The following is a 19,569-nucleotide window of genomic DNA, read 5'->3' on the forward strand; positions in this document are numbered from 1 at the left end:
TGGAATTTGGAGAAATTGTTTGCTGTGGTTTGGTTCATGTTTACTGTTGTTTAATTTTTATTTTTTTGCACATTATCAATTTTAAGCGTATTTTGCTAAAGTATTTTTGACCTTCTGAGACTAACAACGGCTCCTGTGGTTGGAAGTTTGACCCTTCATTGTTGCAAAACCTTTACTGAATAAATCCAGTTAAAGCTTGGTTTGAATGTTCAAACTTTTATTCCTATCCCAGTGATTTATGGCTGTATAACTTTTGAATAACACTTTCCAAGGCGTTTCAAATGAAATGTGTACATTTTTTGACATGATCAAGGCCAACTTTGATAGCCTGGCCACTCTTTATTCATGCTAAACGGGAGAGTAGTCTGGACACGAAGACAGGTAGGCGGAACTTATGACTAGTAGCCAATCAGAGAGCATGACCAAGGCAAACAAACAAACATGGCGGCGCACTTGTGGCTCAGTTGACAGTTGCTGACTTTCTACAGATGCTTCTCTTCGGTGGAACTGCCGATTATACCCAGAGGTCTGGCTGGTCGGGCTACAACTTTGAGGCTGCCGTAGGCGGGACAGAGAATCCTTTCAGGGGCGAACGCAGCGCAGATGGCAGAGCGAGCCGTCATTTGAGCGAGAGATAGACTTCCGTAGATGTATGCTGTTGTTGTGTCCTTGGGCAAGACACTTCAACTACCTTGTCTCCAGTGTGTGCGGACACTGGTGTATGAATGAGCGTGTGAATGGGTGAGTTGTTCCTTCATGTAAAGCACTTGAGGTGCCTCATGTAGGTGGAAAAGTGCTGTATAAATGTGATCATTTACCATTTGCGGCCCGGGTCCTCTTTTGGGTTCCGTCAATAGAACTTATTTAGAAATGATTATGTCTAATTTTTACCTTAAAACACATTTAATCGGGCAGACCTTTGTCAAATATCATCACCCTAAAACAAGGAATTCCATAGTTACAGCAAAACATATATTATTGGTGCCAAGAGTCTAACCACCTTCTTTCCATTTCCTGCAGGATCCAAGCCAAAACGCGCGAGATCCGCGAGCGTCAGGAGCGCCAGGCCAAGGAGCGGGAGTACGCCGAGATCCAGGACGTGGTGAGCCCCGCCTTCAGCTCGGACGAGGAGCACACGTACGCCGGGATAGGCTCTCTGGACTCCTCCTCGGTGGACGGCAGCAGCCTGGGACCGGACCATCACCACTACCACCTGCCCCAGAGCCCCGACAGCCCGCCCACCCCCCTCGCCAGCGCCCAGGGCAATGGAGGAGGAGGAGGAGGAGGGCCCCCCGTGGAGGCCGTGTACGCCCAAGTCAACAAGAACCGCAACGGACGCCCGGCCATCGCAGAGAGGTAGGAGCGCTGGTGTTCTAGTAGGTGGACAGGTCTTTAGATGCCTGTGGACATGGCTGTTGTTCCATCTGCAAACTCATCGGAAGTGACAAGTTTGAGTTTTGACCCTCAGAGGTTGCTGTAGTTTAAGTGTGAAGGCATTGCTCGTATCGACATCAACCAAGTCTTGGTCTTCAAACGGCTGATTGCGCTTTTATTCCGTCTGTACATGACAAGAATAAAATATGACCCTCAGAGGCTTCTGTTGGCTAAGCTTTCTTCTGTGATACATGACATGGCCTTGATCCTTTTAACATTGGTCCAGATTTGTTTTTGACTTGAACATGGCGAGTTTGTATTGTGACCCCTGAGGTTGCTGTTATATTGATTTGTTTTGTTTTTTATTCGATGATGACTCATTTGCTTTATTCTAGAGCTGAAGGGCACTTTTTTTAAATGTGCCATCACGCTTTTTTTTTCTGATTTCAAAGTCCATCTCTAGATCGGCTTTTGCAGAGAAAAACCCAGATTTGAACTGCAACCGTGGAGGTCAGTGATAGTGTCTGATAATGCCTGACCTCTGATTCAAAGCAAAGAAAAATACCCAGTCTGACTCCTTTCAGTTCTGTGAGTAAAGAGTTCCAGGGTTGTGCAGTGAAGTCCTTAACCTCACTGCGCAAAGAGGAACTATGCGACTCATAAACGCAATAGAATGGGATTTCAATCTTCTTTTTTTTTATTAAATCATACACATAAGGTAGGTATGTGTCAGATTGAATGCAATGAACACAAGATACAGCATACCAACGGAACAGACAACGTAAGTGAATGCTTGCTGCACAAAAGGGAAAATGCAGAAAAGTTGTTGGCTCTTTTCGTGGCAATCAAACACAGGGGAAAAAGTAAGTTCCACTGTAAATGTTGATCATTTTCAACAAAATGTGTTGTAAACGGCCAGTCTTTTGAACAACTCTTTGAAATGAACAAATCCCAAATGTTGTCTTCCTCTGAGGACACAAATGCCATCACTAAGAGGAACTTTGCACATTTACTACACACTTACTTTGCTTCCTCCACACCATCACAGCAGCAGAACCAATAGCCATCTACTCTGACTCCACCTCCATTAGAATCTCTTAACAAGTCAATGATCTCTCCCACGAACACGCCACTGACATCTCTACCAGCACCAAAGTCAATCTGTTTACGAAATCGCCACCCTCTCCTGTCCGAAGCCTTGTTCCGACTTCCATACAACTTCCCCTTGTCCTTCATGTGCCCATTCGAACCTCACTAACCGGCTCTGCGTCTTGTGTTTACGCCTCGCCAGACTCTACCCCATCCATTATGCATAGGGCAGCCGCTTGTTCATCTTTACTTATCGCGTGCGACACATGCCAGAGAAGCAACAATGAATTTCACACCGGATTTTTGTCACCTTGCCTTGTCCCGCGAGGCCGTACGTACACCCCGCACCCGCCCTTCTTCTTTCTTTCTTTTTTTTTTTTACTCCAATCTGCAGGCGAGCTAAAACAACAGCAGGGGTCTCTATCGCATGTTTGAATTTAATTTGAGTCAGCCCGGTCTACTTTTTCATTATCCTCGGATCACAGGTAATCCTCGCCGGCCCCCCACGCACCTTTTGTTTCCCGCGCTGTCACGGCGCGTCGCCGCTCGTACGCTGATGTGGGGCCGGGATCGCTCATAACAGGCATGTCAACAAGGATGTTTGATGCAACAACAGTGCCGTACCGGGCTTCGAGGTTTGAAATGACAAGATAAAGCGGGGAATATGAAGAGCTGGGAAAGGGAGATTGTTGAGTGTGAAGATATTGGAATGATATTGGAATGGATGCCTCAATTGGACAGACAAATATGAATCCAAAGATAATAAGATTGCAAGCTGTTGTACGTATTGGGCTAAGGAAAGACCTTTTTTCATGGGCTGTAATGCCGTGTTAGGGGTCTCTTGTCTGGTCGAGCAAACATGTCGTAGCATGGGCACCAGTGGCGTGCCTGGTAATCTGTAGGATCTCTTCTCGATTTCATGTCATATCTATCAAATAATGACCTAGTTCCTTACCTTCGAAAGAAAAATAATCTTACTGGGAACAGCACATCCGTACTAGTTCAAGTTTGTTCAAGAGTCCATCGCGCCTTGGTCAAGAAAACCAAAGGCATTGGTCGATAGGACGTTAGTATAACGTGGTGCTGAAGCTGGATGTACAGCATCAGCCCTTGGTTATGTGGAGCCCATAATGTGAAAAGAAAATGTGCCCATGACGCTGCGGCGAACTGGCATTGTTCGTTCTAGAGTACGATGGATTCCCAGGCAAACTAAACCAGAGAGTTCCTCTCCTCACATCCGGAAAGTCTCAAATGTTCAATGTTCTGCGTGTGTTCGCCCAAGTTTCTTCTGAGTGTTCCAAAGGGTCTGCTGCCTTTTATTTAAACAAGAACAACAGGAGAGTCCTGGCCTAAGAAAGCTGATGTCTTCTCCCTCTCTGTTGCAATTCTCATTTTGCGTAACTCTCATTTTATTGAAGCTTGGAACTCACATGATCTACTAATTTTTAACATCCATCTGGTTCCAATTTGTTTCCTCTCTTTTGTTCTCCCCTTTGTGTTCCTCAGCTCTAATTGAGTTGTTGTTGACTGGTTTAAAAGAGGCTGTTGACCGAGGTCCGCGCTGACTTCCTGCAGGCGTGACATGTCACTGGAGCTCTTCCCCGGAGGATCCCCCTGTCGCCTTGTGGGACGTTATTAATAACCAGGATAATGCCGGCCCTGTGTGATTGACAGCCGTCACCCCGGGGCCGCCTGACCTTTCCCCAGCCGAGAGGCGTGACCATATGTGGCTGAGGCGTGGAGTGTGGACGTGTTTTTAAGAGGTTTAGTCCACGGACAGGAGAGATAGGACAAGGTTATCTGGACTTACGCGGCTAAACCCACAGGCAGGGCCTTCGGGGATGAGAGAGCATTTCCAACCCTGGTCGTCTCTTCTTCTACTGCTGAAGCGCTGTATTGCATAATGGGAAGTGCATCACCGGACCAGTTCTGAGCCATAATGCATGACAGTTGCATTTGTATTCCATGTCGAGGGTGTTGATGATTATTTATGAAAAGGTCAAGTTCTTAAATCGTCATTTGGACTGGAGCGTTGTAGCTGCTTTCACCTCATGAGGTTTTACCGGAACCTAACAAACTCCAGAAGCATAAAACTAGTTGTTGTTGTAAAGAAGAAGAAGAAGAAGAAGAAGAAAGTTCATGGCATCCCTATGAGCGACTACCCAAATGTTTTGTGTGCGATTCCTGGATTTCCAAAAACAAACGCGTCTATCGCCCTCTCCTCGCTTACAAATTCTCACCTCCGCTGCTTTCATTTATTTATTTGCGCACTGCTAGCTTAGCGCGCCGTGTTAATTATAGATACTACAAGCCCGTATTGAGTTCTCCTCGCGCCTTGAGAAAGTGATAGCGCGTTATGGAATATTGGCAGGGACGGGATTAGCCGCGTGCAAGTGTTTTTTTTTTTCTTTTTTCCTCGATTTGATTTGAAATAGGCACCCAGTGTTTGCCGCCACCTCCCTCATTTGCATATCTCGGGTATTGCAGCTTCGGTAATATTTGTCTCGCTGCCTTTGAGATATAATAACAAATACACTGGCGCTATTTGAGCTCAGAGGCGTTCTATTTACAAATTGCGGGGGAAAAGGAAGGCGTGCGGGAGGAGAGGAGACGCATTGCAGTCACTTCTCTGTCATAACAAATAGAAACAAGGATTTGCATTTGCCAGCGGAGCCTAATGGGGCTTTGATTGTCCAATGTGCAGGGCCGCAGACGAGAGCGCTATCATTTTAGCATGCTAAAGCAAGTTGGGATGGCGAACACACATCGGATTAATCACACTTTTGAAATTTGACTGATCATCACAGTTGATTTTAACATTATCTTTATTACCAACAACAGGCCGACATAATACGTGCTATTTTTAAGTGCTATATGTGCCAAAATTAAGGCCTTAAACTCCTTGGATTATAATGGCGTCACACAACTAGTTTCACGGCAAAAGTTTGTCAAACATTTGAAAAAATATGGTCCGCTTTCGGCTGAATTGTCCACTTTTGTTGCTCACGAGTTGCCTCTCACGTCCGCTTTGATTTCGATTTTTGGGATTGTGAATCTTACTGAATGAAATATGTAAGTTTTTTTTTTGGTTTGTGGCATTAAAGGGACTATACAGGGTTTAAAAATGTTAAAACTAAGTATTTTCCTCCCCCAACATGTTTCAGCCATGTCCTAATGTGTAGAATGAGCCCAGACCCCACTCAAAAAGTTGTTTCTTCGGGCCTGAAGTGCCGTCATGCACAAGCTTAATGTAGAAGGTGCAGTTACACGTATGACCTGAGGTGGCAGTAGTGAGTATAAAATGACCAACTTGCATACAGTCTCTTTAAGCTTAGTATTCACATTTTATATCACATTTTCTCAAGTCCAGCAATCCAAAAGCTTCTCAACTGGAGCTGACAGCCTAACTGTGTAACGCCTCATTTGAAAGCTAAGACCTACAAAACTGATCTAAGATTTTTCCTTGTGTTATTGCCATATTGTCGTCACTTTTTGATCGTATTTTAGTTGCATTTTTGGTACGTTTTTGTTGCATTTTTGTTGTGTTTTTGATGCCTTTTTTGTCACTTTTTGTTGCCTGTTTTGTCACCAGTTGTGTGGTGTTTTTCTTGTGTTTTTGTTGCCTTTTTACACCTTTTTTGTCGTAACCATTTTGTTGCTTTGGCATCACTTTTTTGTCACCCTTTTCTTGCTGCGTTTTCATCCTCACTTTTTTTCTCACTATTTTGACGTCTTTTTCAAGGAGATTTAGATTTGGGCAAAGTCAAACTGAAGAAAAGGTACTTGTTTAAGGCGGGGGTTAAGGGGTCAAACTAGTACTTTCGCCAAGTACTTTTGGGGATTTCATACAAAAAAATAATCATTTAATGTATATTGCCAAAATGATAACAACTGGCATTCTATCTTAATTTCTTGGAAGACTATGACACTGCTTGCCTATTTTTACTGCATAGGTTTGCCAAAAATACTAAAATGATGGTTTTAAACTCACGCAGCTGCAGTTTTGGCTGAAATTGTACACAATATTTTTTACCCTAAAGTCACCTGTTGTGTCCAATTCGCTTTAAAATACTGAAATTTCCCCTTTGCAAATCTTAAGAAATGATGTTAGGATAGAATATTTGTGTGGCTTTAAAAAACGGATTGGGTCATGAGCATTCAATGAACATTTATTTGTATTCACCTTCCTACAACTTTCCAACATCCACCACGCCGCTATTCCCGCCTGCGCCTAAAGCGACGCTAAAGAATGCATGTCGCTTTCAGACGGCGCGCTAAATAATTTTACTGGTGGCTGTGACCGTGCCTAACGCTATCTGCTGATTATCATATGACCTCCACCGAGCCGCGCCGCACACCTTACCTTGAACGATTGGTTCCAGGGAGCCCGTAAATGGGAGAAGATTGAGTTGAAATTAGCTGACAGCCTTCCTTTATTTGTGCGTCAGCGCCTGGCGGGGGGAAAAAACACGGCAAATGCGCTCGCTCCAACTAATCAGGATCTAAAACATCTGAAAGCCACCAAGGCGGAGGAGGGGGGAAGGCGAGCTAAAAACAGCACGGCAACAACAGCGCTGGAAGTTCCCGTCAGGTTGTTTACTGCGGGGCAAGGTTATGGCCCGGAGAAATGGTCTATCAAGTAATAAGAGGCAACTTAAGGCGGTTTCCAATGCGGTGGTATGGAACAGGTCGGCCCAGGCGGCGAAGATTGCTCTGTCAAAAGTGGTTCTATCTGCAGCCGCGTGCATTAGTTTGTTCTCTATGGTCTGGTCAAGTGGAAGGATGAACTGATTTTGGAAAATATCTCCCTTCAACTTGTCCAAAAAGTATAGCTGTTTACTTACATGTGTGTTTAAAGCTAGACATCTCCGTTTCACACAGAATATTCAAGATACCATGGATGCTTTATAGGCAGAGACATTATTGTACCCAAGCGACTGCAGTCTTCTCATTTGAAAATTGATTCTGTGCAGAACTTCAAATTATAACAACGCTGCCCAAGAAGTGACTTCCTGTTTTGATCCAGCACGCCAAAATAAAAGCACCATCTTATTCATAAGTTCAGCAGTTCATTAGTTCAACTTTCTTTCTGCCTCACTATTAACAGACAAAACACTTCAAATGTGTGTGTTTAATTATATTCTTGTAATGTTGCAAGTACCTGCTGAACTCATCAATGAGACGAGCTGTGTGCTTTTATTTTGCCGTGCTGGATCGAAACAGGAAGTCACTTCTTGGGCGGCGTTGTTGTGATTTGAAGTTATGCACAGAGTCAATTGTGTCCAAAGAAATTCAGTTTCTTGCAGACGCTCTGGTAGATGTTTTGGTCTCTTTTTCCGAAGTGATAGATGTATACATGTAAGCCATATTTGGAGTAACACATAATGTCTTGTTCTTCTTTTAAGCTTTTTAGTTTTAAGCCTCTGATGTAGCCACAGCTGCCCTTGTAGTAGACTGAAGTGCAGTAAACCCTCCGACCTGCCACTCACTTAAGCCTCTGGAAGTCCCTCATGGTCTACGGCGATTAGGCGAGGCCAGGATGCATTAGCGTAGTAGTTTTTGTGGCGCTGTACTTCATTTGAGAAGGATTTTGGTCGGGATTTACTCAACAACATGTCATTTAAAGGTGCACTATGCAACTTTTATGTAGAAAAAAAAAGAAAGAAAGAAAGAAAAGTTGATATTAGTATGTATTTGTACATACCCATGTATCTTAGGTGGATCACATAGAGCCTTTACTTACCATGACGCTCCTGTATGAATTGGTTTCAGGTTTTCACTGCTGATTGAATCCTATCTATGATTCAACCTACCAAAAATCCTAGAAAACTTGAAATAAAATATATCCAGTGGAGCATCTTAGGAGCCACTGGGATAGAAGCTAACCACCCATACTGCCACTGGGTCACTGAAAGGTCAAATACACATTCAACTTTTTTTTTTACATGAAAAGTTGCAGAATGCACATTTAAAGAATTATGCCAAAGTGAAGCATTCAATCTGATTCAAACTGGCATTAAATCTACATTTCTCAGGAAACATAATTTTTCATTTGTGGAGACCATCCACAAAAATGACATCGCTCAACTATTTTTAGTGCAAACATTTGTCAAAAACACCCAAACTATGGACTAAATCAAATTCAGCTGCGGTTGTGAATGGAATTTCACACAATATTTTGAGAGATATTTTCAGACTGAAACTCAGGTGTCAGGTAGTTGTTAGGATTTAGAACTACAAAGTCTCTTAAGCTAATAAGATGTTTACCTACAGGTGAGAGTAGCTGTCAAGCGAAAACTCCTCCCCATGGTCTCCATCTGGACTGCATTCTGAACTGATCATTATGTAAACGTGACGTGGCATTTGTGACATTGAAAATATTGTAATTTGGCATTAAAATGGCATTAAATGTGACTTGCTGCCACCTGTAGGAACCCTGTTAAAAGATAGATATAATCCATTGCACAAAAAAGAAAATATATACAGTATTGTACATATACTGTTATTTTCACATTTTCAAATCATCTTCTTTCTTCCACCTTTCTTGTTTGCTTTCCATCAGGAGGCCACAGCTGGATAAATAGCCTCCGACGCGTTCCTCTCCTACCAGGCTTTTATGAACGGGTAAAGCTAAGGTCACCCTCCCTGTAAAAGCGTGTACCAACCAGTCCTGAACCTGTAAACCCTCCCAGATATGAGGCCCACCGTGTTTTTTCCGTTGCCGTATTGGGTTTTACCGTTTCTCAATGGGATCACGGCACGACCGAAGCTCATTTGACAATTTATTAGCAGCCGGCGTGTTATTAGACTTGGCAGCCCCTCTGGTGTTGTGACAGCGCTGTCAGACTCAGTAAAACTCCAAGGGCGGGTGAGAGCAATCAGGCAAGTGTAGTTGAGTGAAAAGGGCAGATCAAATAAACATAAATAATATTTCCGCGTTATCAAAGAAACGGCGTGAGTTTTATTGAGGCTTCAGACTAAATCAGACTATATTGCGTTTGAGATGGCTTTATTGCGGGTTGTCAGAGGGAAAGTTCGCTTTTATTCTCCTTGGATTTGAAGTTGAAACAATATGCATATAATGCCTCATGTTGAGGCGACAGTGGCACAGTTGGCTAAGCTTTCTTATGTTGAGGATCACCAGTTCAAACACTCCTCGAATGCAATGATGGGAGTGTTATTTATAATTGATGGAGTATGGAGCAACAGTTTAATGAGTGTGCCTTTCATTATTTCAGAATTTTAAAGTGAGACGCTGGAGGTGAAAACATAAATTTTTCACGTGGTCATTGTTGACATTTTAGTTCATTTTCTCCCTTAAAGGAACAGGCCTCCGTTTTTGCGCCTTTACTTTCCATCACAGTGGCCTCTTGGACGCTCCAGGACGACATTTATTTCAGGTCTTTTTTGGGTTTCTGGTAGTTTTTCTGGATTTAATGTACACGTAACCATGGAAACAGATCCATCAGGAGTAAAAACCTACCAGGAACCTAAAGAACAATTGATCCTGGAGCATCCTCGAGGCAGCCGGGATGGAAAGTAAAGGCGTCATACAGCTGCTTGGTCACCGAAAGGTCAAATATGAACTCTTTTTTTGCATAAAAAGTCAAATATTGCACATTTAACAATACTGTCCCTTTACGATGCTCATTTTATGATGTTTTGTCCATTACCGAGCCGGAAATTTCAAAGTCCCCTCTGAAAGAATCATTGTAACTAATACATCAACAAAATAATACATTTCAATTTGTGCCACAGTTGCCTATGCATTTGCCCAAACTCCTGAATGTCACCGGCTCAACCCTCAACACAAATTACATTAACTTAAAAACAACATGTATACATTCCCTTTCCCTTGTGGGGACTATTACCGCTAACCGACAGCAGATCATTTCCCTTCATCTCTCTTTGACAAGCCAAACCTATAGCTAAACCGCTTGACCTGATTTCTCGACAGGCAGATGACAAGTCAACCCCTCCGTCTCCCATGGGTGCCCTGGGGTGGAGAGGGGTGTGCGCGCGTTTCCAATGTTGCTGCTGCTTCTTTCCGGAGAGACAACTTTGACAGGTGCCATGGTTGGGATTTTGGTGGATGGGGGGGGGAAACGTGGCTTTGAAGGTCGGAATTTGATTGACTGGTGATCCCATTACTAACTGGAGTGTTGGGGAGCGGAGGTAGGTGAGACGCTAAGAAGCTCCGAGAAGGAAAGATACGGCGCTCCCTTGAAGTCGTAACGCGCAATTTCAGAATTCCGAGATGAATCCTCCAAACCGTCAGAAGTTGGAATGAGAAGATGAGGGAGCTAATGCATTTTCCACAGCTGATAAAGAGTGGGGAGTTTCAACGCCACAGTAGTCCGACACCTTCCCCTTCACTTCTGAAATGTTAATCAGAGAGAGAACGTACCGGCGCTCCTGTATCTGCAGCGGGGCCCAGTCTGTTCAGAACCCTTCAAGACTCTGCAGCTGCATAATCCTTTCAATCAATATATCATACTTTATTTATCAAGGTTTTTTCGAATGCTTTTGAGTCCAGGCGTCTGCAAACCTGTGGTGTTAGAGTCAGATACGGTGCCTTCCTCTAGCATTCTTTTACCGAGTAAGACAGTCTGGTTCTGCTCTCGGGAGATTGGAGTTTAATTTGGAAACTTTGACTGTTCACAAGCAGCCATCCATAGCGTTATGTGTGGGCCAGATGAAGCCCATTCATGCAAGCTGTTGTATCGTGTTTTGGAGACTGATTCCATAGGCGATTATAATGCAAAAGTGAGGTTCTCATGGCGATCACAAAGTCAGTTTGGAGCGAGGTCGTTGACAGTGCACACCCATAGACTATATTGAAACGACATGCGTGATCAAACCTACCTCGTGAAAGAAGATCAGTTATTTCAGTCAAATATAGAAATGGACAAAAAGAAAATTCACAATACTAAAATGGAAAAAGAAAAGAAAAGAAAAGAAAAGAAAAGAAAAGAAAAGAAAAGAAAAGAAAAGAAAAGAAAAGAATGACAAATGTATCTCCAATCATAGCTCAAAGAGGAGTGAAAAGGTTTCAATAGAAAGTTTATAAGAGTCGGGATCTTCCGGAGCCAGACCCCATTTCCTACGGCTCCACGGAGGAAATATGCAACACTTTGTCCATTGTTAATGTACAGTCTATGGTCAGAACTAATAAGCGCAGAGTGAACCAATCTTCAGAGACTGCGGTAGATTTTTTAGATTCAGTGACATTGCCAATAAAAGGTTATTTGTTTCTGAGGAATCTTTAACAGCAGCCAGTTCTACTCTTTCAAAAACAGAAGCACAGTAACAAAAATGTTCTGCTGCCGCCGACATATTGATTTGGCACTTTGATTGATGGGCCAGATTTGGCTAGAGGGAAAGCTAATGGTAGGCAAGTTTGTGTTTGTGTCGAGGGCTCATTTTCTTCACTGCCAAAACGCCAAGGGCCAAAAGCATATTTTTCTACAAATATCCGTTTTGTTCATATAACCTAATGGTGTGTGATGTATTCTCCACATTTTGAGAGTACTTTATCATGTATTTGGTCTCTGATTCATGTAATAATAGTTCTCAAAATTATCTTGGGGGATTTTATGCTTGAGGGCGGGATTTGGCCTGACGCTGCTGAAAAGCAATGCCAGCTTGCAAATTTTCTTTTCCTAGGAATAGGATAATCCTAACCCTAAGCGTAACCATAAATATCAGGATATATGTATACTGTGTACTATACTATCTCCCCCACTATTCTATTATTCTATCCTAGGAGAAATAATGCTAAACGCTGCCAGACTATCTTTCTCTGTGTAGAATCTATGGCTTTAGGACAAATAAAAACGAAGCTGAACCTCTCAAAGTTAAAGGAACAGGCCACCGTTTTTCCATACTGAGATATGTTCTTACCTGAGCTTAGACGAGTTGATACGTACCTGTCTGGTCTTTGTGTGTGCCCTCAGTCACGCAAAACGACCAAAGATGTTGTTAGATTTTAGCCTCTCCCAGCCTATGCCTATAGCTCCAAACAGGGGTGAAGTTGGGAGCTACCACGCTCTTCCACGGGCACGCACAGAGACCAGACAGGTACGCATCAACTCGTCTAAGCTCAGTTAAGAACATATCACAGTATGGAAGAACTTTGTGCCCTCAGTCACACAAAACGACCAAAGATGTTGTAAGCATTTGGCCTCTCCCAGTATATTCCTATAGCTCCAAATGGGGTGAAGTTAGAAGCGTCCAAGCTCTTCCACAGGCACGCACAAAAAACAGCCAGGTACGTATCTCATATCTCAGTATGTAAAATGGTGGCCTGTTCCCTTTAAGACAGGGGTGTCCAAAGTGCGGCCCAGGGGGCAAATGCGGCCAATTTTTGGTGGCCCTCTGCCTTCTTGCTGAATCGGGACACATCATCAGATAGTCCTTTTTATTTGAAATGTAATAATTCTACACAATTCTAACCAAATAACTAACCTTTTACTGTGAGACAGAGCTGGCATGAAGGTTTTGAGCAGAAATAAAGGTGTGGGGCACAATATAAACCTCTGCTAGTCAAAGGATTTGCGGCACTAACTACCGATCTATGGCCCTTCACCCTGTGTACGCTTCAGTATGCGGCCCCCCATGAAAAAAGTTTGGACACCCCTGCTTTAAGAGGAACGTTGACATCTATTACAAATGACGAACACATACAGATAATGCTCAAAAAGCAAACGACTACAACCTGGAGACTGCATTTGTCAAGCGGACCATTTTCCGGATCGAACTCCACCAAATGCTCAAAGTTTCTCGAACTCGCTTTTCAATCCGATATGTCAACATTGGTATATCATAAATGAAGAATAATGCAAAACTTACTAATTACCCCTGTATCGTCTGCTGAAATTGATTACCGTAATAGCGAAACCGAGACGATCGCCCGCCCGACGTCGCTCAATCAGACATTACACCACCCATCACCACTAATCTCGTGTTATTGTCCCGCGTCTCGTATCGTCGCTATAATTAACCGCAATTAACAATCAGTCTCTGTGATTTTTATAGCCCTTATTTTCACTTCAATCATCCGCGGATTAACGACGCTTTCTGACTTCAGCATCTGTAGCTTTGATTAAACGCCGCCTCTTAATAATGCAACAGTAAACAAATGAATGTTTTACCACCGCTCGCATCTCTTAATAGCTCTCTAAGTTATCCTCCGGGGAGTCAAACCGAAATGTCGCGACGGAGGGCTGCTTTTCTTCATTGCAGCTGCATACATTAGCGCTGACTAATTACATTTCGCCGAATAGCCGTGTTCGGTCGCCTCACCTCTTGTATGGCGCCGAGCCGAAACGCGATTTGTGTGATATTTTCGTGTCTACTCCCCGGCAGTTTGTGTGTTTCGCCACAACCTTTTTGTTCCACTTTGACAACTTGTAGTGGTCGGCCATTACTCCCTCCGCGTGCGCCGGTGGTGGTAGCGCAATTAATGTCACGGCAAATGTGTGTAGAGTTGCGTTCGCCAGCACTAATTGAGGATACAAAGTGAGTTCACCTGGATGCTAGCCGCAGCCGGGGGAAGATGCCCGGGTAATGAATGGGGGAGATCCCTGCTTTCATGGCTGCTGTTAGCGTAGTAGTTTGTGAATGTGATACAGGGCAGGTTTTTTCTTTTCTTCTTAGAAAGGTTTTTTGAGGAAGAGTCTTGCTTTGATGGTTCTATAGCAATGGATCTTGTTCATGAACGAAGCTAGCTCATGCTGGATTTTTGTTATGGAAGCGTTTTTATGTTTCTTTTATCACGTTTTTGTGGCAATCACCAAATTTACGGAGTCTCTTTTGTAATCATTAACTTTGCAATTATTCATTATATAATGCGATGACCTCTGCATATTATTAAAGTCAATACTTATTTCCTAATTTCAAAGTCATTCAGCAAACTTTCCTAAGGTTTTGTTGAATATCTATCATCATCTAAGAAGTGATTGTTGAGGAACAAGTTCAGACCTTGGAAAACTCCATGCCCAAACCCTTTTCCTGATGTAAACCACTCCTGACCCATGTCTAACCATAACCAGACAAAGTGATAATCCAGTGTTTCTTTGGAATCTGCTTCGGCGCTTATTCAAGGAAACAATGTTTAGTAAAATATGTATTCATTTATTAGGAATGCGTGATAGTGTGCAGTAGGGCTGGGTGATTTTGGAAACAAAAATTAATCACGATTATTTTTCCCATATTGATTGATCTCGATTTTCGATTTGATTTTTTTTGTTTAAAAGAATAAACAATAAATGTGGTCTTTCCTGGACGAGCATGTAGACAGATGCTGCGGCCAAACTGAAAACTGCAGCTAACTCATCAACAAAAACAAACTCCACACTTCTACCATCACAGCAGCCTCAAAACAAATGGTCCAAATAGCGATGATAGTTTTCCTTTTCACAGGTATAAACTCTTTATCCCCGTGTGCATCCTGGTCCTCTGAGGCTCCCCGTGTGTTTCTGTTTTGCCCTTTAGACGAATTAGCGCAACTTTGTAGCTGAATTTACACTTAAAATCACCAGGTCCGCTCCTCCGGCTGCCGCATGTGCCATCCTTTGCTTCCTGTTTGTTTGGGCCGAGTGTTTCCCTGGGATTGACCTGACAGGCGCTGCAGCATTGTGCCGTCCATATTTCTTTCCAGAATGCGACAGGTCTGGCCAATTCTCCTCGATTAAAATGCACCACGTGATTATCGTGATCGACCTTTATTATAGTCACGATTAGATTAAAATTTGATTAATTGCCCCGCCCTAGTGTGCAGTAACCAAGTGTATTCCAAAATGTGGTTTTATCATGTATGAAGTGACATTTGAACCATGTTTACTTAATCTGGTACAAAATGCAGTTTCACACTCCTTTTGCCCAACCTTAACCATATTTCCATTTTCAACCATAAATCGCAAATTTTAATAAGTACAGCTGTGGCACATCTAGTGGCTCTGGTGCTGCCAGTAGATGTGAAAGAAAGGTTTAACCCAGCAATCACCCAGTTGGTGGGCAAACATTTGCTTTGGCATGAGGAATCCTGATAGCGCTGCAACTGAAAACGGTTTGGCTAATACATTTTGCAACAATCAGTTTTGTCCTAACTGAGCTGTGTAACCTTTTGCATGCACCCACATTTCACGTGAGATTCCCAGTAGGCTGTAGCCTAAAGCTAGGACCTCCTGACCTCAGTCCCAGCTGAAGAAGTGGAGAACCCTTCCCCTACGAGGACAGTTAAGTACACCTCATGCCGCAGTAAAGCACGCCAGGCCGCCCCGTAGCACGACTTGCACTTCACTATCTTATACCTTTATAATGAGAACCCGTCAGTCCGCAGACATATTGATGTTTAACCACTCGCCCCACTTGATGGAGTCCGAATTTACCCAATCCACGCTGGCCTTATCAACAGCGAGTGTACACAGACGGCGTCATCTATCTCCCGAGCAGCCTGAGCGGGCGAATTATTCTCCCCGACTCCTTTCCGAGCGCGAGAGAGGCCCCCCCGTGGGATGGATGTGATGAGAGCGGGCGCGCGGAAGGCAATTTATCCAGCGTTTGTACTATTACCTTCATTTAAGAAAGCAAACAGCCTGGAAGCAGATCGCGGGTGAGGGAGAACGGCAAATGAGAGATATAGACTCCTGCATCAAGTGGATCGGGCTGATTAAGGAAAGGCCTGGTGCCGCGCATATTCCATCAACGTCCTTCAAACAGAGACCCGGAGGACATGTATACAGAAGGTAATGAATTTTTACAAGAAGATCAGAGGGGAGAAAACGGGGAGGGGGGGCGGGCCGTCGCGGGGTGCCAAGATGGCCGACGGCGATGGGAGGTTCGGAGCGCGGTTGGGGGAAAAAGGCACCAGAGGGCAAGTCTTTTCGGGCGCTCGGCGGTGAATAGACAGATAATCCGGGTTGGACTAGCGTGAAGCCAGTCGGAGTCTGACAACATCAATGGGCGCGCAGGAATGGGATTTGCAGTGTTAGGGTTCGTCCCCTGCTGGTGCCCAGAGTCAGGACTAAACACGGTGAGGCTGCGTTTCGACAGGCCCATACGCTGACAATGTCCAAAACCACGAAACGGCAATTGATTAGCTGTGACGGCAACTGAAAGGATTTTTATTTCCTTTTAATGATCGTTTGTGTTTTATTGATTTCATTTGCCTTCCGAGCATAAATATTTCTACTTCAACACACCATTCCTGCTCAGTAAAGCACTTTGGGGGTCATTTAAGAGGCAATTGTACAAAGTTTGAATTGTGTTCTACAAATAAACCTGTCTTGTTCTGCCTCTGTAGGTGTAACATGGAGTTTCTTTGCAAAATGAAGGCTGAATGAATGTAGTAATGATGAGTAATAGCATCTCCTCATGTTTGATCCACACCTCAAAGCCCACATCGTCACTCAATCCTGTTATTTCCATCTCCCCTCCTCACCCGTCATTTGTAAAGCTTTGAAGCTCATTTCAAGCTGCACCTCAGAACTTTCTAAATAAGAATATAAAGTGAACATGTGGAATGAAATGTGGCAGCAAAATGTAAGGTCAAGTAAGTAAAAGGTTTTGAACGTGATCATGGGAAATTCCTGAAATAAACATTCTCTGAAATTGGCAGGAGCCTTTTATTTCCAATCCACACCATTCCTATTAAATTAGGCCCGGTCGTACATGGCTGTCATGTGTGTTTAAAATGCATGCCGCACATCGCAAACCAATTTTCCGAGCCGATCGCGGCCGCTCGGTGCTAGCGCAGCATCAAAGCGTCGCTTTGACTACTTTTCACACCCGGGCTCCAGGAATAGCCGCGGCGAGGTATGCGCAGGCAGGTGACCATGTGCTGAAAGCGTGTCCACAAGCAACGCACTCCCACGGAATCACTCTGTGACCTGAGTCCACACAACAAGGCTGAGAGAACTCACGGAGGGGTAAAGAAAGTAGATGGTTTCATCGTCTTGAATGGCATTTGTGGAACTTAAGGTCTTAAAGAGATAGACGTGATCTGGTAAGAGAAGAAGGAAAGAGAAACTTTGACAAAGCTTTTTCTTGCAACAAGCTAAAAAGTTTTTGGGGATTAAACAACACCTCATTTTGTGCAGAATTACAAATGCGTTATACTTTTTGTCCCTTAAACTTTAAAATTCACAACATATTGATTCAAGAGTTCAATAGATGGCTCTTTTCAGTCACGCTCTCTGGTTCCGTTGTCTGACAGACCTTGCTTTTTATTTCCATTGACTCCTATAGCTATTAGTCCTTTTACAAAGCCAATGGAATAAAAGTCACTGGCTGAAAATGCCTTATCTTCCTATTGGCTTTCGCCATAATTCAGGCTTAAACGACCCCTTCCAATTACAGAGGCCATAGCTGAATCTGAAATATCTTTTTTCCAATTGGACACCAGACGGTGCTCTCAGACGAGCGGCTCCATCGTGATCTATATGAAGACATCGAGGGATGCATTAAAAGTGGCCAGACGAGTGTGCTGCGCGGCGCTGAGAGGCTTTTTTACAAGCGAGCGGTGGCTCTCCGGACGTATCCTGACCTCACCGGGCCAGATCAGTTCGACTGAGGTGAATTTACCGGATAGTTGTGTCATTGTTGTGGCCAGAGGGGGTTCTTCTTAAAAAAAAAAAAAATCCCAATCCAGTCCCCCATGACGCTTGTCGAAAGCCCGGGGCTATCGTCGGAGCAAGCAAGTTTCACTAACTGCAAAATGGGAGGTCAGGAAGGAAGATTTATATAGTGGCTTTCACAGACATCACAAAGCCCTTTACCTGAGACAAGAAAAGAAGTTGATTACAAGTTTTTGGGAAGACTCACCTACTGTCGACGATGTGTTTGATGATCATTCCATAGATTGTGATTGAAGGAATTCTGCGCCCAAAGAGTGACGCTGCTAGCGAACAACACGTGACTGCAAATAGACAAATCTCATCGCCTTCATCAGGGCAATTTGAAATGTTTTCCCATGCTTTTTTTTTTGCCACATCGCTACGGTAGCTAAAATCCAACTCAATAAACTTCAAATTTTCGATGTCAATAGATATCATTCCTTATCCCAAATTCCGGAAAGCTCACTCCAAAAAGAATAAAAAGGGAAATAAAACTTTGGCAGGCTGTACTCTGGGACCCCACGACTCAATCTCCAATATTGGACGGAGGCTTAAGACAGATGGAATGTGTCGCTGGCTGGTTCTTGTGGATTTGAGATGTATTCAGCCATTCAGCTCCCTGTAATTACACAGGCCCTCGCTGAGATCCGATTTGCTTCTGCCAGAATGGTTGAGAAAGGAGAGTGAAAGACAAGACGGCATATTCACACACAAAAAAGGGGAATATAGATCGGCCTCTTAAAGCACAGTGAACTGAAGCCGTCCCGTGCTGAGCGCAGAGATGTGGATGACGTAAATTTAATTATGTGGCCCGGACACATTGGCTGGCTTTCGATTAGGAGCGGCTATAAACCTCTGATACAGTTGTACTCCAGCGACCACTCAGAAAATGCGCTTAAAGCACGGACTAGAATGTGGGCGATGGTTATGATTTCGGAGCGTGTGTGCAGAGCAGGTTCAAAGGAGAAGCAATAATTCAACCAAAAGCGAAGGCAGTAAATAAAATCAAGGTCAGGGGCTTGGAAGACCTTGACTAGTTCTCCTCGATCCAGTCCCCAGTTTCAACTACTCTGATTACAACTTTGCTACTTTCAGTTTGTAAGTAAACTGTAAGAGAGGAATTTAGGGAACTTAAAAGTCCACAAAGTCCAGATCTTAACCCCATTAAGATTCTTTGGGATGTGCTGATGAAGACTTTGCACAGCGGCCCGACTCTTCCATCATCAAGACACAACCTACATTAAACAGAAATGCAACGGTGGCTACTAAGAATAAGAATGACTTTACTCCGGGGCGATGTCCAACACAGATTTGAACCTAACCGAATTTGTACTACATTTTTAGAGAACCTTATTGGCGACAGTCGGCGCACATTTGTCTTCATTTGCAGCGTGCGAAGACCAAAGTACCCATGTGCTTCCAGTGGTAGTCGCCCCCTCCTTTGAGCCCATCCGCTGCATTATTGCTGGCCATTACCAGCTAACAGCAC

General features: G+C 43.8%; 1 protein-coding gene across 1 annotated transcript in view; it reads left to right on the plus strand.

Moving 5' to 3' along the window:
* pard3aa (par-3 family cell polarity regulator alpha, a) overlaps positions 1-19,569 on the plus strand; it is a 429,242-nt gene that overhangs the window by 293,353 nt on the left and 116,320 nt on the right. Inside the window, exon 22 of the mRNA XM_079575903.1 lies at positions 1,021-1,356. Within this exon, the coding sequence (XP_079432029.1) occupies positions 1,021-1,356 (336 nt within the window). The remainder of the gene's footprint in view (positions 1-1,020; positions 1,357-19,569) is intronic.

Source organism: Gobius niger, assembly GCF_951799975.1.
Source record: "Gobius niger genome assembly, chromosome: 18".
NCBI classification, from domain to species: Eukaryota; Metazoa; Chordata; class Actinopteri; order Gobiiformes; family Gobiidae; genus Gobius; species Gobius niger.